The 22,416-nt window shown below is 33.3% G+C and overlaps 1 protein-coding gene across 5 annotated transcripts in view; it reads right to left on the bottom strand.

The window, feature by feature from the left end:
• The window catches only part of Mical (Molecule interacting with CasL), a 153,443-nt gene that overhangs the window by 6,485 nt on the left and 124,542 nt on the right, over positions 1-22,416 (bottom strand). For 4 of the 5 annotated variants that reach the window (XM_089246324.1, XM_089246327.1, XM_089246326.1 and 1 more), the window contains 6 exons: positions 18,916-22,296; positions 10,584-10,669; positions 3,398-3,557; positions 3,164-3,263; positions 1,709-1,782; positions 1,202-1,316 (listed from right to left, as the gene is read on the bottom strand). In XM_089246324.1, the coding sequence (XP_089102450.1) occupies positions 1,202-1,316; positions 1,709-1,782; positions 3,164-3,263; positions 3,398-3,557; positions 10,584-10,669; positions 18,916-22,296 (3,916 nt within the window). The remainder of the gene's footprint in view (positions 1-1,201; positions 1,317-1,708; positions 1,783-3,163; positions 3,264-3,397; positions 3,558-10,583; positions 10,670-18,915; positions 22,297-22,416) is intronic. The other variant, XM_089246329.1, reaches the window with a different exon arrangement.

The following is a 22,416-nucleotide window of genomic DNA, read 5'->3' as shown; positions in this document are numbered from 1 at the left end:
AACGAGAAAATCCTGGCAAGTTCTGATGAGATAACAAGGGATACTTCATCAGAACTTACCAGGATTTTCTCGTTAATGATGGAAGGAACATGTCACCTATATCATCAGCTTGGGCAAGCTTTATAGACCTTGGCCGAGACATGGTTTTCAACAACAGACCATTCAGGCTCAGCCAAAACAAAGGCAAACTCTCCATATGACCAAAAGTAAACATCATACTCACTCTTCAACAGTTTTACTACTTGCGTGTGGTTTCTGACCACGAGGTTCTGATGACAGCTCTCCATTGCAGAGCCGAAACTTGTAAACCAGTAAAAAGAAAACACGTATCTGTCTTAAAAGTGCGTTAATTATTTTCTGTGAATTAAAACCAGGCAAAGTTTCTATTTTTTGGATAATATCCATTTTTTTAATTGATTAAGAGGTCGGTGCAGGAAGTTTAAATTGGAATAATTAGAGCTTGGTTTTTTTTTCTTCCTTTAATGTCACTCAGTGTAAACTCATTTATTATTAGTAAGTGAAATTCTTTAATCATTTTGATACATATTTTGTATTCCAAAATTATTGGAATAAAATTAATTAATTATATGTTTACAAACAAGTTATTTATCAAATTTTTTGATGCTTTTTTTCTAAACAGAAGGAATATCAATATAACACAAGACCTGTTAAAAACTGATAGCTCATTACTTTGGACTACAGATTCAACTAATTTGCTGCTCAATTTGTGAATGACCACCCCGATTAGCTTGCAAAATTTAAAATTTAATAGCTATGTAACAAATATTTGACATATGGTAATGAAACTTGCTTTGTTTTATGTATATCTGAAAGGACAAACTTTTTCTGAATCTGACTCTAAACAAAATATAAATAGTTAAGTACTGTAATTTTTTCAAACACTGATTTGTTTATGTAAAAAGGCCTTGATACAGGGGTTCTCAAACTGTGCGTGATGGTGGCCTAACAAAATATTTTCTAGGGAGCCGCGGATAAGCATGATTAGGGTGAGGGGAGTGCGGGAGAGCGTTTTAAAAGAGTTACCTCTTTTAAAACACTTTTTCAATTGAAAGTTTTTGTCCAACACCAATGGTTGGGAAGAAAAAGGCCTGAGTAAGGACTTTCTGGACACAAGCCGCGTATATAAAATGTATTTAGATATAATAATTACAAGTTCAAAATAGTGAGATATAACTCTTACTTGGACTTCAACTGGTTCAACATTTCCAGCAATTTATTTCTTTCTTCTACTATTTTCAACATTTCTAGCACTATTTGACCTTCTTCACTAATCTGACTGGAATTCTTTTCCAAATCTAAATTCACAGGAAAACAAATAATTAAAAATGCAAAGAGAGAACCAATTTTCATCTTTCAATTCATCCTATCATTATCTAATACACTTGATATGCATTTAGAATGTTCAATTAACCTTTTTACTGACAGATTTGGCAACAATTTTGGATGATTATAATATCCCAAAGTTAGGTAATAGGTGGGACAGATGATAACCATTACAACAACTGAGACAATATTGACTGCATAAGTCAAACTCCCCTGAAAGTTATTTAGTGTGATTTATTATCTGTCCAAATTATAATTAATTAAAAGATTCATCTGTAATTAGAAGATGACATTTACAAATGTCACAAAGTAGACCCGGTTTACGGTATATAATTAACTTATACAAATTTAAACACAACAATACCATTTTCAGCCATTCTTTTGGTCATTTCTTGCTGCAAATGGCTTTGTCTGCAAACTAATTCTAAGTCTTTAAACCTGTAAAATTTTATATCGACATGTAGCAGACATTTTATGAATAAAATAAGTTACTGTGATAAAAAAGAATTTGCAATGTATTTTTCTGCGCAACTTGTAAGTAGAAAAAAATAACTTAACCCAGTTTTTAAATCAAATTCATTTGAACAATTAAGAAATTGAATTTTCTGGATGTTATGCTGAAATGAATATTTGGAAAGATTTTTACACTTTTCTTTCCAAATATTTGTTTCGGCATAATATCTAGAAAATTCAATTTCTCAGTATATTTCAGGCCGAAAAAATACCATCTCTTAATACATTTGAACAATTTCAACTGCAAGAAAGTATTATTTCATAATCCTTCACTAGTTTTGTGATCCTCGTAATTACAATTTCGATTTACCACACAATATTTCTAGATCTCTTGTACACAGTGAAGATTTCAATTTTTAAAGTAAAAAGACTTAACCTGTGTTTCAGATAAGAAAAAGTTTTGACAGTGGTAAATATTTTTCAGGGTAGTGAAACAACTAGATTAGAGGATTTCGAAGCTAATAAAAGTTATCTATTGTACAATAGAGTCTTGATCCAAGGTGAACGGGATAGAGGTCAACTTGAATTTGGATTATATGTAAAAAATATAAATCACGCGGGGGGGGGGGGGGGTGTTTAGACCTACATTGTAATTACTCTTATCTATATTGTTCTTAATTCAACTATTTAGTTCATTAAGATTAGGGGCTGCAAAGGCACATGGCCTCTTCATAATAGAGGCTGACAGGGGCTCTCGTATCCCTTGGGACTTGCTATGAATTTTATAATTTTTTTTACACTATAAAATTTGGAACCTCGTAAAAAATTCTGGTGTGGGGGTCCGCCGAAGACCCCAGCCTAGGGACCAAGATTCCTTAAAATTAATTCGATGGAAGAATCAAACAAAATGAAATGATGTGCAGTCTTGGCAAAAAAAATAGGAGAGAGGTGGGGAAGGAATTTTGAAGAGTTCCAGCACCCTAGATTATCCGGAGCCTCAAATTATGAACACACTACTGTAGATATATATATATAATTGATTTATTTATAAAATTACATTAAAATATTTGCTTGCAAATTATTACTGGCATATAATGAGTGAATAACATTTTCATTATCCCATTATTTCATAGGGAAATAATAAAAATAAATGAGCATTTACTTCTATGAAACACATTTTCTACATATAAAAACCAAATACTCTTCCTTTTTGTGTATTTTTTTTTTAAAAGAAAGTATTTATTTTTGGTCTATAGAATGTTATTTATGAAACAGTTCAATGAAAAATCCAAAGATAAAAATTGAAGAAAGAGCCACAAATTTCTTTATACACAACACAACAAAACTCTTGCTGATTGATATTCACCGAATATGCAATTCTTTTTCTTCCCGAGCAAGCCTACTTCTGGAATGCACTAGCCTGTACCATTCTTGCTCATGATCACTTTCATTTCCTGGTCGAGTTCCTGAAAATTTTAATTATAGATTTATATATATCAATTTACAATTGCAATCAGTATTCAATGCATTTTTAATTGTTATTTGATTTATGTTAAAGATTTTCTTAATAAAAAATTTTATGATTGTAAAAAATATATACCCTCTCCACGAAGAGCTTTTTCTATTTCTACTCCACGCTGCTCAAGCTCTTTCTGCTGAACCTCAATTTCGCCAAGTTTTCGATGAATCTCTTGTGCTTCAAACAGCAGTTTCAACTCAAGCTGTCGTTGACACTTTAACATTTTATTTTCTTTCAAGTCCTAAATAAACAGACATCATGAAATTCAAGAGTGGTTGCTACAAAAACTAAAAAAATATAGCAAACAATAGACAGGAAAAAAAAATTAAAGCCAATAGGTGGCTCTGGTAAGAGTGACTTTGGTGGAAATATGCAAATGAGATGGTTATACGAACTTGTGCTCCTAATCCACAATCAGTTCACCGTTGTAAACCATGTATGTGGACCTGCTGGACTCTGCCGTTGCTGGATTTGTGACTTGCCTGCAATGAGTTATCCCCTGTGGTGGTGGTAATGTGGAACACATATTGCTGTAATAAATGATTTGGAGGCATTCTGTTCATTATTTGCATATATTTTCTTTGACTTGTGTACATCAGCGCCACCTATCGGCTGTTTTAAAGTTATTTTTTTCCAGTCTTAAAAACATTCCTCTGATCTAGTGATGCTAACCATGCAAACCATTTTTTATTTCGGTTATTTTTCCGGTTTATGAATTTCAACTTTTTGCCCACACCATCATTCAACTGAAACAGATACATGCTACAGACGATGCTTACTTTTACAAACCTTAACAGACTTTAATAATTAGCTCATAAATAGAAAAGATGCCCAAAGAAATGACATATTGTTTAGGACCACAAGACCAGTTCATAAAAACATGTTGGTTAGTTTATTGGAGGTTTGTAAAATTAAGTAGAGTATGGTAAAATTCATTTGAACTTTCCTGAATGCATGTCCCTTTTTGAAAAAGTCTTTCCACAGAGAGCAATCAGGCCAACAAAATTCATGCATAATATATACACGCAACATAGGGAGCAGAGTGGTTTCTTCTGAATTTGGAAGACAGATGGCAGCACTAGTCAAACACACAGCAAACATTTTTCAGAAACAATCATATTCTCTTTAGGAACATTTACTGAACTTTCTTGCATGCATGAATTTATCATAAATTCTGCAGAGGGATGTTTATAAGGTCTATGTGCTGTTTACTAGTTGTAGTTGAACAATGCTGTGTTGAAAATAGCTTATAACAGAGTTTTTGTTCTCTTCCTATATCTGATGAAATAGTATCTTACTAAACTGGAATATGGCAAACCAAATTTTTGGTCTCTTGAAGAGTGTAATAGCAGGGTTTGATCGTATTATCATGCAGAATGAACAAATTCATTGCCTGCCATGCGAAAATTTCAAGTGGTCATGTATTTTTTTCATACATGCCCAACTATCACATATAAAAAACTGATCAAAGCATATGTATTATTTCAAGGAAATATTCTAAGGAAAGGAGGTTGGTTGCACACAACTTTCCTTTTCCAGACCCAATGCTGGCTTTCTTGTCAATACATTTGTGTCCTTCGTCCACTTCACGAGTTGTTGTTTAATAATGACTTCCAATATTTTTTAAAGCTCTGCAAACTCATTGGAGACAGTTTCTTTTACCTTTTTTAAACAGACGCAGTAAAAAAATAATCAAATGCTTTGTATGTTTTTGTTCCCCTCTACCAACAGTTACCTTGCATTCATTGTTGACATTCTTGAAAAATTATGTTGGGTCAGAGACAATACTATCTGACAATCCACATACTTCTTTTTTTTTTTCGTCATTTTTTCCCCACCTTTCTTAATTCTTTTATTCCTATAAGCAGGCAAATCTCAAAGGAAGGAATTGTTAAATTGGGATATAATATGGGTTAAAATAATACGATTAAATACTCGACGTTTGGGTTTACCCAAAATTCAAAACGAACACGGCCATACGCGTTTCAGAACTATATGAAGTTCCTTCATCAGTAGCAGAAACAAAGAAGAAAAAGAAATATTGAAAAAACTCCTTATAGCGGGAGTTACTCGCTGTTGTAGACAAGAGTCCTCCACTCAAAAGGTAATCCATTTCTATGGGTTAAAATAGTCTAACTGGATACCTGGAAATTGCTGGGTGGTCCAAGTGGTCATGAAAAATAATGATTTTGATGGAATAGAAGATCTGAAACTTGGTTGGACCAGCAGGTTACCAGTCCAGCCCTATTCAACTGATTCCATGTAGGGTGGCCATTTGACCCCTATTTAACAGGATAAGAATTTTTGATATATATATAGTCTTGACTATTTTAAAATAAAAATGTCTTCTATTTTTCCTGTATTTCCAATAAAGCTTACTTGAATTTAAACCATAATTAGCCACAGACAAAATAATTTTTATTACTCATACATCACATTATGATAACTATGGTTATAAATATAAATGAGGAGCTTATATTTTCAGAAGAGAATAATTTCCATAATTACTAAATTTACAGAAGAAGTAAAAAATGTTTTTCTCTGAAATGGGCTGCTTTATAAAAGTGTAAAATAGCCCAACAGGTGGCATATGGGAGTATAAGAATATTTAAATATTATGTTTCTTGATTTCTTGATAACCATTCAAGTGAGTTATTTACATTTAAATTTTGGCAATGTTCTGTTTTGAAAGAAAATTAGTGGAAATGTTACCTTGTGAATAAAATTGGAGCTGGTTAAGTCTGAGAAATTAGAAATTTCTATGCCACCTGTTGATTCCCAAAGGCTTCATCTAGTCAAGGAAGATACGCTAACTGCTCTCTCGTGAGTAACATAAGAAATGCAATCATTTTTTTTTATTGGATAGGACGCATTACAAAATACAAAAGAAAGACAGATCACAAGACAAAAATGCATAAAATATAGACAAAAATACATATTGTACATATACAACCACTTTGTGACCCTCAAGGGACTGCTTGTCCTTCCAGAAAGTAGAAAATAATTTATAATATTAAATTTCTATTTTTCAAAGCAACCTTCATTATCATTCTATTATCATAAACAGTAATCATTTATACAAGTGCACACGCACAATAATTACATTTTTATAATATGTCACAAAAAATATGTTGTAAAAATTGCAAATTAAAATAATTATATCCTGTTCTTAGTATGATGTCTTCTAATTTTGATGATTAGTGATCATACAAATTGTTGAAAAAAATATACACATTTTAGATAAATATCTCTATGCTAAAAAATGAAACAAATTTATTGTAAAAGTCGAAAAAATCTTTTTCAATGCAAATATTTCAATTGCATTAGTGTTTCAAAAACAATACCCTTCACGAAATCAAAAATATTATAATTTAATCTCTTATTAGTATTATTAGCAGCTTGATAGTGAATTAATATTTTTGGAGCAGTGTAACTAAAACTTTTTTTGAATAGAGTTTTATTTGTTTTTGGCACTTGATATTCAATACTTAATCCAGTTGATGATCTATTTTGATTTTTTATTAACCATTCTTTATTTGCTATAACAAATTTTATTATTCTGTATATATGGTTTTGTCTTATGGATAATGCGTGATACTCAGTTTTGTTTTGGTTAGAGGGATTAGTTTTTATTGTGAATCTCTGATTTTATTACATATATTACTTAATTTATTTATGTTCGTATAGTATGCACAGATTCCATGTTAAAATTAAGTATTTTGTCCATGCATAAAATATATCATTAAAAAAAATTTTCATCTATTGTATTTTTAAGTCTATAATAATACTCCTGCAAAAGTTTGCACTGTGAAAAAATAACTAAAAAAATTCAAAGTCCATTTGAGGTCATCCTGTAGCCCAGATAGTTATAGTCGAAAACTGTTTATTTCTTGGCCGTTAGTGTTTTATGCTTTGACTAGGGGAATGGTTATGAATTTTTATACGTATATTATCAAGATTATTTATGTTCCTTGTCTTTAAGCAAATATATTTAGTTTTCTGAATATTTATCTGCAGCTTGTTTTTACTTAGCCAACTATTTATTGTGAAAAGGCTGCCTTCTATTTTTTAAAATAAATTTTCTATTTCCATTTCTTCAATATATAGTACTGTATCGTTGACAAAAGATATCAAGTTTCCATTTAGTTTAAGTTTGCAAAATTTGTTTATGTATATGAGGAAAAGTACAGGTCCTACAACTGATCCCTGAGGCACAACTTTTTTTACTGCCAAAAATGTACAGTTTGATGTAAGTAAAGTTTCTTAGTTTTTTTTAGGTTATATCCATTTTTTAATCGATTGAATAAATCTATTTAGCGATTTCTGTATTTTTTGTTTTGTTTTGGAATCCGTATTTTTTTTTTTTTTTGCATATAATCAGATGCAAAAAAAAAAATTTGGTTTAAAAATTGAGCAGTTGTTTCTTCATACATTTCTCCATAATCTTTGAAAAAACATAGGTAGAATAGAAATCAGTTGTATCTTAAACAGGATTGCAGAATGGGCAAATGAATGGAACATGACGTTTAGAGTTGCTAAGTGCATGGTCGCTCATTTTGGTTTGAACAACCCACGGTTTTCTTACGAGTTCAATGGTGTCACTATCCTGGATGCAACTAGGGTCACTGATTTGGGAATTCTCATTGACGAGCGGCTTAGGTTTTCTGAACATTGTTCAGCGGTGGTCAAAAAAGCGGATAGAATGCTCGGTTTCATTTTCGAGGCTTAGTTCGTCCTGGACTGGAGTATGCTGTAAGGTTTTCGAGACTATACCTGCAGAGGGACATAGACTTGTTTGAAGGGGTGCAGAGAAGAGCTACGAGTGTCCTTATTGGCACACAGGGCTTGACTTATGAAGAGAGCCTTCATTTTTTGAATATGTTTACATTGGATGAACGCAGGTGTCGAGGAGATATGATCGAAGTGTTCAAAATTTTCAATGGGATGGATAGGATGGACCATGAACTTTTAGTACACCGCGAATCGACTGCTTTTACAAGGGGACACCAGTATCGATTGGTGAGGGACAATGCAAGGCTGTGATGTCGCACAGGGAATTTTTCTCTAATAGGGTTGTTAATAAATGGAATAGCTTACCCCCAGAGGTAGTAAATTGTAACACAATTGACACGTTTAAAAAGAAATACGATAAACATGTTGGGGTTAATCAAGAAGCTGTCCATACTTAGAATAAGACAACCATAAGTATTCTTTATGGGCATTGTATAATATTTTATCATGTGTATGTATTGTTTATAATTTTTTGTTAATTGCATTTTTAATTGGGTTGCTGTATTTTTGAAATATATGACATCCATATTTTTATGGGCATCTTTTCTCAGCCACCTCATTGAGCATTTTGCTTGTTGTGGCTTTCTATTTGTATCTCTTTTTTTATAAATGGGGTGTACCAGGGAATATTTGAGTTCGGGATAAAAAAGTCTGTTTCATATTGATGAATTTGATTTTATTGAGATTTTTTACTACATCTAAATGATATGTTGAAAATTTTTTATTTTAGGGGTGATTTTTTATCATATCCACTTGATTTGTTTTCTTTTATTTCTTTGATTACATCCTTTATTATTTAATTATTGGTTTCAAAATAAAACATCGAATTATTTGCATTATTATTTGTGTTGTGTTGTGCAAAAAAAATGTTCATTTTCTTCTACATCCTCAAATTTCTGTTTATGAAATCAACATTGAATCTTTCAGATATTTCTGAAGCACATTAGAGAGAACTATGGTAATATGTTATTCTTCACATTTTTGTTCAAAATGGTTTCATTGATACATTTCCATTGCAGTATTTGTTTTTTTCACAAGTGTTGAAGTTGTTCTTAATTTAATTCTGTTTTGTGGTTTTTATGAGTTTTTTTAATTTTCTGTCATAGTTCTTGTATTCTATTTCAAAGGATATCATATTTGGATATTTTTTCTACAACTTTTCTTTGTAGTTTATATTCTGTCTATAATTTCCTTGGTAATAAATTTTTCTTGGATTTTTTCTAACTGTTTTAGACCATAGATTCGAGTTCAATGTTATCACATCCATGAATCATTTGTATTTATTTTGAGTATTACTTTCTTCAATGAGTTTTCAAATTCCAATTTAAAATGAATTCTTCAAATTTTTCATAGTTTATTATCGTTTATTTGTTCTGTTGATTTTTATATTCTTTTCCAAAAAATTGATGTAACCTATTATTGGGTAATGGTCAGTGACTTCGATTTTATAAACAGTGAATTCTTGTATAGTTGTTTGTTTGGTTCTGTAGAAAGCATGGTCAATACATGTTTAAGCTTCATTTCCCCTCTCTAGTTATGTTTTCGTGTAATGGATGATATCCGTTTGAAACATCAAAATGTCTTGATATAATGGCTTTAATGTCTTCTCCATATCTAATGATATTCATATCACCTACAAAATATACCCGATTTTTTTTTTTTTTTTTTTTTAAAGGATTGTTGGGATGGGAATAAATTAGGGGTGAGCAGAGAGAACTAAAAATAAGTCCAGCAGGAGCAGAGATTTGGTCTTGAGCCAACCCGTCAATTTCCATTATTTTTTACAAAGAAAAATGGTCAGCCTAGCTATATGTTATGGGAACATTTTGCAGCAGGATTGATGCTCAGCCTATGATATAGTGTATACAATGTGCATAGAAAGTCCCTTTATCCTGGAGTAAGTTGCAAACCGTTGATCCTAGAAGCAAACTTTCCATTGAAAAAAAATATCAAAATAACCTGCAGACCTTAGGTACGTCATTCATATTGTATGAGGTTGTATAATTATTAAAATAAAAAAAACTAACTTTTCATTTTGTCACCCTATCCTAAAAATTCCAATTAGAGAATGTTATTGCATCTCCTGAGCCCAATAAAAAAAAATTCCATGTTTTTAAAAGTGTAATATTTGCAGATATTTGAACCGAAAAATCACAAACAATTAGGCAAAGAACAGCATATATGAGAAGCATAGACCAGCGGTTCTCAACCGGGGCTCTGTGCACACTTTCCAGGGGCTCCGCTGCCTCCAGGAAAATAAACAACGGTAAATTTGAAAAAAAAAAAAATTATAAAATTTTTTTAATAAAAATAAATCCGTAACTTTGATGAATAAATAAAAAATAGGCATACTGGGCTCAGCCAAAAAAATTTTATACCAAAAAGCACGCCACAATTTAAAAAAGGTTGAGAACTGCAGGCGTAGACTATAATAAGTTAATATAAATAGGCTAATAGTAGGGTGGAAAATTTTTACCTTGTCATTCTCAATAGGAACCATGGCTACATTTTTTGCAGAAACACCTTCTTTCACTTCATCTTCTGTATCACTGAAACTGTCCTCTATAAAGCAAAAGATACAAGATGATGTAAAATAAAAGCAAATGCTGAATAAAACATCTTATTCAACAACTGATAAGAATATAAGAGCTATTATAATTTTTAATGTACAATCTGCAAATTATATGTTAGAAAACATTGAATTACTTGATGTGGATTATATTTTGCTGTATATATATATATATATATAGTGATACTCGACTAACTAAGATGATTTGTCCTGGAATGACATTCCTTAGCCAAAACACGATTTCTCCATAAAATTGCTTAATTTTTTTTTGTTTCAGGAACTGCCCAAAATGTAAAGACAAGTCTTTGAAAACAACAAAGAGCTCAATAAGAAAGACAAAAACAGACAGAAGGCTAAAATGAATAGCTTCAATAGATGAATGAGAATTTACAGGATGAGATCTTATTCACTGAAGATCTTATTTTACACTATCTACCAGTGCTGTCTTAACCCAGGGCCAACCTGGGCATGGCCCAAAGGCTTCGGGTACTGGAGGAGGGGTTCTCATGATAATGAGATCTGGTTAAGATTTTTGAGACTGAGCATGTAAATTATTGAGCAGACATGTTTAGTCAGCTAGGGCAATGTTTCTCCCCCAAAAGGCCCTGACATTATTGATACCAGGCCGCGAGTGATTGGCCATTTCCTTTTCCCCCATTCATTTTCTGTTAGTTGTGTATTTCACTGGGCCTTTCACTTTCAAAAATAAATGAAACCGAGCTGCAGGCTTCTGAAGGTTGACAACCACTGAGCAAGAGGACCTCAGAAAAATCAGTTTACTGAGAGTCCCATAATTAGTCTACTAAAGTTGGTTTTGACATAACCCAGTCAAGTTAACAGCTGTCCCCCATCTAATTGTGACTAATTGGTTAGCTCATTTCTGTATCTGATACATGCAGATAGAAAAGATAAGCTCCTAGAATGTCTAGAGCAGGGCTGGACAAGTCGCAAAAAATTTAGGCGCCAGAAAATTTTTTTATCCAAAGAAAAAGGTAAAAAATAATACTTCTTTTTTGACTTTTTAAGGGCATAATGACCCTCTTTCATGTTGGCAGATATGCCGCTATCAATTCCAAACATTTTAAACTGATCTCAGCCTGCAATTTAGTAATTAGTACTAAACCACACATGAGCCTCGTTCATATTCCTCTGCGAACTTCTAATTAATTGGCACATGTTGGAATGTGCATGTACGTGTTGTGAACCTAACGTGAAGTTTTTTCTGTGTAATGCATGTTATTTGTGGTGCTGTCATCTTCCATCAATTTTTCTAACTGTGAGTGAAATGTAATGATTGGATAATTGTACTATTGCAGGCCTGTTGCTCTCTGTGGCGAGACTCTGTAACAGGGATATCGGCTCGCATTCATGCCTGGAAATTAGGAACCACAGAAAACCAACTTAAGACGACTACCATTCTGGCAAGAGTAGGGTTCGAACCTGGGTCCCACACAATGAGAGCCTGTCCCCATGACCACTCAACAACTACTGCAGCAATTTAGTAACTGCACAAAAAAAATTTCAGGCACCAATACCTTTTTTTAGCTACATGGTAACCTGGAATTTATCTAGACAAACTTTTTTTGAAACATACTATTCAGTTTGATGCTAAGAGTCTTGCACTGAAAGAATGTGTGCTTTGAAAACATAGGCTGTATTTTTTTTTCAATGCATTTTCTATTAACTGAATCTTTCATTTTACATGAAATGATTCAAAAATTTCGAAAAGAGAAGCAGAGGTACATGTGGGAAAAGATTCCAAGGTGGACATGAGTTAGTCAGGCTCAAGTTCCAGTAATTCTATTGGCCTGAGTGACGCAGAGGTAAGATGCTCGTCTTCCACTATGAAGGTTACCACCAAGTTCCACATATTGGAATCCAGGTATGCAACGTTAGAAACAAGTCACTTATGCTGCTCACTTGTTCATTCAAAAATATATACATTCAGTAAAACCTCGTTAAGTCGTCATTTTTCTTCAGGCCCTTCGACCTCTCATAGACAACAATATTATTAAACACTTGTTTACTCGTCACTATGAAACTGGCTCCCATTAAAAAAAAAAAGAGCTTGTTAACAGCATTGCCATATGCTTAAAAGTCCCCATAAAATCCTATACACCCAAACAGAACAGTTTAAGTAACGAAAGTTACGCTGGAGAAGTTCATTTGCCGACTAAGGTTTTTGGAACGTTGGGGACTGTTCAAGCTAGATCTCATTTCTGCATGGGCTCTACTGGAGAAACTAAAGAAACTGTGAGACACCCAGGCACAAGAAGCAACGCAAGCACTTCGGCCCCCCCCCCCAGGGCATCTCCGGCAAAACCAAAATTTATTGATACCTCAAAGATTACACATAGTGCAAGGAAATCAAAAATTATGTAAATCGAAGAATCAAATTAATCAAGTCAAAGTGCAACGGGCATGGATAATAAATAATCATAGAAAGCATGGGCTCTACTAATTTAGAGCTTGAAGTTTAAATGAAATATCTGTGTTAAAAAGAATTAGACATTCTTTCCCAAGTTGAGGTCTTCTGTTTACTTTTCCCTGTCCAGGGCCCCTCCACCAAGTCAAAAGTGTTCGAGATTACTTTGTAGTTGCATCAGGAACTACTGATGAAGAATTAAAATACTGAAATTAAATTTGATGTCTATGTAAAATTAATGTGCAATAGAGAGTTCTATTATGAAGAAAAGCTATTTATAGCTTTAGACCAGTGACTCACAATGTGGGCGTTAATGCTCCCTTCGGGGCGATGGAATGTTCCAGGGTGGGGGGGGGGTGGCGGTCGAAACTACGGGTTTAACATAGGATCCTATGGGTTAGATTGCGTTGGGGAGAAAAAAGGTTGGGAAACTAAGCTTGGGAACTAAGGTTGGGAAACTAAGCTTTAGACTAACAGAGCAACTGTTAGTCTAAATGAAAAATTACTAGTATAAATCAAAGTATACTGTACATTTTACCACAATAATTACCTAATACAATAAGTAATAGGAGATAAAAAAGGTAAAAAATTGTTATTATATTTATTCTTCCGCGATCTATAAATTTGATTAATATTGTTATTTTGATTCATACTTTAATAAATATCATATTACTTTAAATTTATACGATTTCCACAACATTGCACATTGAAACTGACGGCACTCTGCTTAAGTCGTCACTCCGTTTAATCCGTCGTAATTTTTCGACAACTTGAGGTGATGACTTATCGAGGTTTTACTGTATTTGATTTTTTTTTTAAAAACCACAAGATGGAGTGTATGTAAAAAATAAATAAAAACCTATGCAATGATTTATAACAGAAAGCTTAATTTTGAAATATTATTAAAACTTTCCAGAAAAATTGTTTCATCTCCACCTTCTATAACTCAGAAACGTTCATTGAATTATAAAAGAAAATTTCACATTTATATAATGTTAATTATATAATTAACATTATATAAATGTGAAGTATTTTTTTTCACAGGAATAAAATTAATCAAATGTTTTGATTAAAAAGTATTTTCTTGTATATAAAACCATTGAAACATGACCACTGAAAAAACAAATATTGAAACTGATTTGTTGCTATTCAGAGGTTTACAGGGTATTTCAAAATTTAATGTAAAAGATTAGGGGAGGTAGAAAACACAAAAACGAAACAGAATCACATAGGAATGTATGACTGGAAACCCCAACCTGATCAGCTGGAGGATAAACGAAGATGAAGAAATGACAAGCCAATAATGGGTACAAAAACTCTGTATTTAGTGATACTTTACACGAGGTCAGTACATGTACACGTTAAATTTCACACAAATGCTCAAAGTTGTTACCATCCACAGTTATGGACAAGTTTTTTTTTGTGATTCTATTTTGTGTTTTCTACCTCCCCTAAAAGTTTGTAGGTTGAGTTCTGAATCACCCTGTATATATAAAAGATCTGAAGATCTGTTAGAAAAACTTTAACCAAAATAAGAAAAGAAAAATATATGGTACATTTTTTTTAAATGTCAATATTTTATATCACGTATAAAAGCCAAAACATGCTACACTGACGTGATGTGAAATCACATCATGTCAGAAATCACGCAAAAATTTTTACATGTAAAAATTTTTTTTATGTAATACATTCTCTCTTTACATATAAAACTTGAAAAAAAATTTTCTAGTTATATTAAATGCACATTTTTAGTGAAACACAAATAAGAGGTCTCCTGACACATGCAGATGCTACAGCAAATATATAAATTTGTTTTTGAATGATATATATATATATCCTTGTTCCAGGATAAAGGGACTTTCCCGTGCCACCTGTGTGTGTATATATATATATATATATATATATATATACACAGGTGGCACGGGAAAGTCCCTTTATCCTGGAACAAGTTGCGAACCATTGATCATAAAAGCATACTTTTAGTCGGAAAAAGTACCCAAACGACATGTAGACCTCAGATACCATAATTTCACACAGCTATGGTCCAAATGCCCATGCTCACTAAAACATTGATAATCGAAATGCTAACAACATCTAATGGACTTTTTAATTACTAAAGCAAAGAGCATGGATAGTGTAATATGGAGATGTGGTTAGGTCCTGTCTCTGATACTTTCCTGCAAATCTGCTGTTAGTTGGGGGTTATGTTTTTCACGTTATCTTATCAGCTGCGAACTTCCTCAGCTACAAGTTACTATAACAAGCTGTTCTGCACTATTGATGTTCTGTATTACAAGTAATTTAGTACTTACATGTACTTAATAAACATTTTTACTGTTGTATGCATTTAAAAATATTTATAGGAAAAATAATAGAAAATTGTACTTTGCTTTCAACTATGGTCCAACCATTTTTATGCACCACAAGCTGTTACCTGTAGCTTCAGTTGTGTGGATTTGGTAATCTGAAAATTACTCGTCGATGATTCCCCCATGTATCATTTGAACCCCTCATGACCCCCTTGGGGGATGAATTTTCAGAAATTCTGTCTTAGTGGGTATCTACTTAATAAAATATATTACTGACTAAATTTCATATTTATGGCTTCAGCAATTTCGGCTCAGTGATGTTTGCTCCATATAACCTTTGGACTCCCTTCTCTTAGAAGGTTGAATTTTGGTTTCAACGGTTTCGGCTTGGCTGATTTCTTTATACGACTCCCTCACTATTGAACCCCTTCTTATGACCCCCTTAGCGGTTGAATTTTGGAAAAAAAAAACCCTCATAGTTAGTCTTTCTGTCATGAAACGAAACTTCAGACCAAATTTCATGATGATAGCTTCAGCGGTTTTGGCTCGTGTGATTTCTCAATGAACTCCCCTTTTTGATCCCCTTAGGGGTTGAATTTAGAAAAACCCCTTTCTTCATCATCTTTTAGAAAAGAGGATAAAGATGGATATATGATATAGTTGTTCTCTCAACTATGGTTCATAAGCAATTTATAACACAAAATATTTTTGATGGACTATATAGTTGGGACTTCGTAACACAACTATGGCCCAAAATTTAATTTAAAAAAAAATCCATATTTGAGCTGCATAAGGAATAAAAAAAGTGTTTAACATTAATGCTTGATCTTTCAACAGGCAATATCAGCAAAAAATTTTTTTGAATAGTTTGAATACAAAAATTATGATGATTAATGTAGAAACTGGTGTTATTTTGGACCATAGTTGTGTGAAATTACCGTATGTCATTCATTTGCAAGGGGTTGTATAGTTAATAAAATAAAAACTTTTTCTATTTGGTTACACTGTTCTAAAAATCCACTTAGAAAGTTGTTGCCATGTCACTCCCAAGAACAAAAAAATCATATTCTTTAGCACAATTTTTGCCGAGATATTAGAGTTTGAAAATCACTAAAAATGAAGGAAAGAACTGCATAAACTAACAAACAATCTCATTTCATGCTTCAGGTTCTGTTCCTTCCCTCATTTTCAGCAATTTTCAAATTCAAATATCTAAGAGAATATTGTATATGGAAACATGGATTTTTTTTGTTGGGCTCAAGAGAGACAGGGCAACAATTTCTTTTAACTCTATAATGCCCAGATCGCCCGAAGTCGGCCGAGTAGGTTAATGCCCATAACCGCCTCAAGTCGGCCCAACTAGGGGGTATGGGTATGTTTTGGTGGGCTTTTGTCACCAACGGGGAAGAAGATGAAAGCTCTTGTCAGAGGCGGGACCGGAAATACAACTGCAACGCCCTATCAATGGGATTTTAAAAGCTGATGTACTAGAATGTTCCTTGAGAATGGACCAAGAGTACTCAATGCATTTTATAAAGAGATAATACTGTGAGGAAAGGGGTGTTTTCAGTATATATATACATATATATATATAGACAAATTATCTCCCGAAAATCCATTGAAATGAAAGGGTGAACGTCAATGCAAAGGGTGGCATGAATAGAAACTCATGGGGAAAGGCTGGGGAGAGGGAGAGTGGCCGAAATTTGGACGAGTCCACTTCGAACACAAAAAACTTGGTATTTTCACGACCCTCCCAGGTTTTCTATCTGGGCGTTAAAGAGTTAATCAGGTTTTTTAGGACACAGTGACCAAATGAAGAGTTAATTTTTTTATTTTAAACCCCTATATATATATATCCCTTCTATAAATTGTCAAGAATATAGTTTTTCTCAATTTTGTGCAATGATATTGCTTTCCCCCCCCCCCCCCTGAAACCGACAATAAAAATAACAAAAACAAGAGAGAAATACCCTATTTTTTTGATATTACTTATTCTGTATGCACATTCCTATACCACTTTGAAGAGAGAACAAAAGCTGACTCTGCCTACTGGCCGTTGGGGGGGGGATGAAAAACATGCTCGAAGATGAAGTCAACAATAAAACATAAAACTAGCTGGGCTCGTCATTGCAGAAATGTGAGGGTTTTAATGAACCAAGATACAGTAGAATCTCAATAACTCGACTATCTGGATAACTCAACACTTATTATTCCCTTTGTTGGAGCAATACTAATTTCAATGTAGGGAAAAGTCTAACTCAACACATATTTGGCTTAACTCAGCTTAAGTTAAACTGGATCAAGGAATTATCCAAAGTATGAAAATTTTTTACAGAAAATTACAGACAAAAAATTTTGTGAATTTGTGGATGTTGAAATGGACGCAAAAAATTCTGTTTTAGATGTTGCTGAAAGATTGATTCTGCATGGAAGTCAGTCACGAGTGCCATGATGATTTGGAACTGCTTCCATCATGTTGGTTTTTGTTCTAAGACTTTGGAAAACGATAATTTCTCTGAAGATTCTTCTCAGATTACATGTGGAGAAAGCATAAATAACACCACAGGTGATTGTATCAAGGATGAATTTGTGAACATTGACACTGATCTTGTAACTTCAGGACTTTTAGAAGACAATGATATTCTAGAATCAATCAACCAAAGAGCAAGTGCTATATGTTCCGAAGAAATGGAATCAAAGTTTAGATGAAGAAGTATCTGCACCACCTCGCCATGATGCATTAAAAGCTGTAGATGTGATACGTCAATTCCTACGCACTCAGGAAAAAGCCGAACAATCTTGGGATAAACTGAATAGTGTAGAAGAATTTTTGTTTTCTCTTCAGAAATAAAAAACAAACAAATATACTTGATTATTTTTCATGAGGTAAACTTTTTTTACATGTTTTTGATTCTATTATGAAACAACCCCAAATTAAAATTAATGAGAATTGGCATTTTATTTAATGGAATTGTTTGAATGTATATAATTACATACACAAAAACGATCGGACAAAAATTTAGAGCTGTACCCCCCCCCCCCCCCCCCCCCACCTAACCATCTGCTTAAGTTGACACATTTGTCGATACTTTTGGGATGTCAAGTTACAGAGAGTCTACTGTATTTCATGATTGCTGAAATAAAGGGCATCAAGTTAGACAAGATATCTTATCATTGCCACTGCAAAGGTTAATAGCTATACAACCCCATGCAATATGAAAGACATATCTGAGATCTACTTCTGGTATCAATGGTTCGCAACTTATTCCAGGATAAAGAGACTGCTGTATGCACCCTATATATATATATATATATAAATAAAGAGTACTTCGACAATAGATGAAAATATGCTGTTATATGCTATATTTAGTATGTTAGTACATGCACTGACAAAACCAACCACAAAGAAGATAAAGAGATACAAAATAAGTCAGTATTAGAATAAAATAACTTGTGATTCTGCTCTCTTTTACAAATGATATCTATAGTGAAAACTGCTTACCCGAAGCTTTTGGTGCTAATCCATTTTTCACTTTATCAACCGTGACATGGCTAGGAACTGCAGTCAGCTGTGTACCAGGATTTCTATACACTGTATACTTTGGAACAACTTTTGTTTGTCCTGCACAGGTTTTAATGCTCTTTGGTTCATCAGCTTTTAAAACATTTTTGGTATAGAGAGGAGCTGTAACAGTTCCTATAGAATGATCATTAGGGAATGATAGTTCTGAATGGTCAGGGTATGAATGTTTTGAAGCATGTTTCTCTTTTGGTCTATCTTTGGATTTGTTCAGCTTTAAAGTAGAAAATGGCTTCTGTTTCACTTTTGCATGTGGTTCAGTAAAAACTGATATGGCTCGGTCACTTTCTATCTCCTTCATTTTATTTTTTCCTAATTGCTCTCTTTTTTCTTTAGAAACATGATTCTTTCCAAAATTAAGTATTGAAGAAAAAAACAGTTTTTTATTTCCTGATTTTAATTTTTCTTCATCTGTCAAGCAGTCTGGCGAAGTTCTTTTCATTGAACTAAGGTGAGATGATGGCATATTCGGAGAGTCACAATTTATTGAATATTTATCTTGCAGAATTTGATCATGATCGGTGTTGGATGGAAATAGTCTAGATTTTTCACTTTCTTGAATAGACACAGATTTTTCAACACTGCTTTCTTGCTTTGTTAATTGAGTAGGTACAAATCTATTTTCTTCAGATGAAATTTTTTCTACTTTATGATTGTTACCCTCACCAAGATCAGACAAATCACTTTCACTGTTAACTTTTTTAGAGAAAAAATAAGCATTAGATGTTCCACTTATTGTTTCATCTTCTATGTCTTCACTTTCATTGTCATAAAATTCATCATTGGTAAGCTCATCATAATAAATAGAGCTAAGAGACAATTGACGTTGATATTTTTTTCTGTAGTTTTTTGGGCTCAGACCAAGCTCCTCATCACTTTTCAAACGAGCACGAGCTCTGGCTTCTTTCCTAGCTAACTCTTGGGCACTACTTTGATTAGGATGCAACAACTGCTCTTGCTGTTTACCATCAGAATCCCCTAATGGTCCTTTAGAAGACTCTGCATTTTTAAATGAAGGCGGTACAACATCAAACACATTGTCTGGTGTTGAGGGAACATCACTTGGAGTGACAGCCTTTTCTTCATCTGCAAAAGGAAGTCCTTGAATATTTTCATGAACACTTTTTCTATGTTCTCTTTTCTTTTGGAGATCAGTTAGATTCATTTCACATTTTGGACGAACCTTTACAGGAAATATATTAGTTGTAACTGGCCTATTTTGGGAATAACTGTATGGGGAAACAGGATCAATCTCTATACATTTACTTTTTTCACAAAGAATAACTGACTTTTGCTGGGTAGATTGTAGGCCTTTACGAGAAGGAACAGTTGAAGTTGATGTGGTAGGGGTTCTAGTAGAAGTTTGCATCACACTATCTAAAGGAACAGAACTTTGCCTTTTGAAATTTTTACATGAAAGACTAGGAACAGAATCCTGATCAGTTTTATGACTTAATGACTTATCACTTCCATGAAATAGTTTCTTCCAGATTTTTTCATCAGCTCCATTACTTTCACTCAATTTTTCACTGCTTTTTGTGAGCGACGAAAATTGCTTTTTCTGCAAATTTATGTCTAGAGAGCGCAGGTAAATGGTATCTCCAGCAGAATGTTTAGGACGAATTTTTTCAGCAAAACTTCCACTATAACCATAATGCTTCCCACTTTTCTCTATGCTACTCTCAGATGACACACTGTGATTTTCGTCAAATGATTTTTCAGTACTCTGACTTGAGGACAATGCAGTTTTATTATTCTGAATCAATAGTTTTTCACTCAAATTAGGAGAGCTTGCGCAACGCGTAGTATCTTTATGTAGTTCATTTACAACTTTTATAGAGTGAGATGGTGTTGAAAATGCTGAATTATTATGCAAATAAGACAACTTTTCGTTTGCTTCTAAATTTTCCTCTCTCGTATCACTGTTTAATGAACGTGACATTAACTTTGCTTCATTTTCTGAAATAGGAGTGAGAACTCCTGATTTTCCTGGAATAGCTTCACATTCTTGGGATTTAACTGGAGTCGAGCAGAAACCAGCAAGAGGCTTGAAATTTTCAGATGCAAGTGAAGACTGCAGATTTAATGTTTTTGGAATTTTTCGCTGACTAGTTGAAAATTCACACAATTGTTTGTTATCTGTTACCTCAGAATTCATACATGATATCCTGGCCTCAGCTTCATGTGATGAAGAATTTAGGAGGTTTGTGTGAGTTTTATCATCTTTGTTTAAAATAGAGAAATTAGAAATCTGACTATCACAGAGAATATTATCATTCATAGATTTAACTTCTATATTATTTGTAAAAGTATGAGCATGCTTTTGGATCAAAAGTTCATTCTTAAGAGATGGCGATATTTTGTCATTTTTTGCACTGCCATTTCCAGGATAACTGACTGCATGAACATCTGCATTCATTTTACGCTCATCAACAGAAAGTGAAATACAATTAGCACTTTCATTTGAATTTGCATCAGTGGTACATATATCTCCAGCAATTTCAACTTGATCATCATCATTTAACTGTGAACTAACTAGAACACTTTTGGGAACATTTTGATCAGATTTTTCTATTGAGATGCTTTGCTTTTGCTCTTGAGGATATTCACTATTTTCTGGTAAAATTGCACTATAAAAATCAGAACTAGTCTCTTCATTTGTGTCACAAAACCATGGCAGTGAAATACTATTGTCACTATCCCAATTGAAAGTATCACGATTATTCTTTGTTCTGTCTTTCTTACGTATTGTAACAAATGGATTGCAAGGATCAGCTAGAGGAGAAGGGTCTTTACTGGAGAGCAAGGTATGATAATGACTGAAATTGACTGATTTATCATCCATGGAAGAGAGCAAATCCTCATTTTGTTTTGTACAAACTAGATCTAAAAATTTATCCTTGTTTGAATCTAAATCTTTTTGAGATACACCACCCTCACTTTCATTTGTAGCCTCAATTGGATTAGCATTTCTTTTTGATGGATCGCATCCACTCACTACAGCACTATTGTTTTTCTCATTTTCAGAGCTGCTGAAGGATGAAGGAGCTTTATTGGTATAGATCAAGCTATTTAAGGAACCATTTAAGTTGAGATCAACACCTGAAACATTTTTAGTTTCAGCATTCTCTGAATCAAAACAATTTACACTTGTATGATCTACACTTTGAATTTCACTAAAACCTGCTTGAAACATTGAGGTGCTTTGTGGAGGGGTGAAATTAACAGATATATTGCCAAAGTCAGATTCTGAAACAGGCTTAACACCACCACCACATACACCATCACCATTGGCTCCATCACCTGAAATAGATGATGAATAAAAACCTGATTCAGCATGCATTTTAGCAGCATTGCTTGAGTTACTAGTAGAAATGTTACCTGAATCATTCAAAGCATCAAACTGAGTAAACTGCTTATCAT

This window comes from Pholcus phalangioides, unplaced genomic scaffold, assembly GCF_987345545.1.
Source record: "Pholcus phalangioides strain wild (caught in Gottingen) unplaced genomic scaffold, Ppha-v1.0 ptg000017l_1, whole genome shotgun sequence".
NCBI lineage: Eukaryota > Metazoa > Arthropoda > Arachnida > Araneae > Pholcidae > Pholcus > Pholcus phalangioides.
Note: the sequence above shows the minus strand (reverse complement) of the source record. Positions and strands in the feature narration are given on the sequence as shown.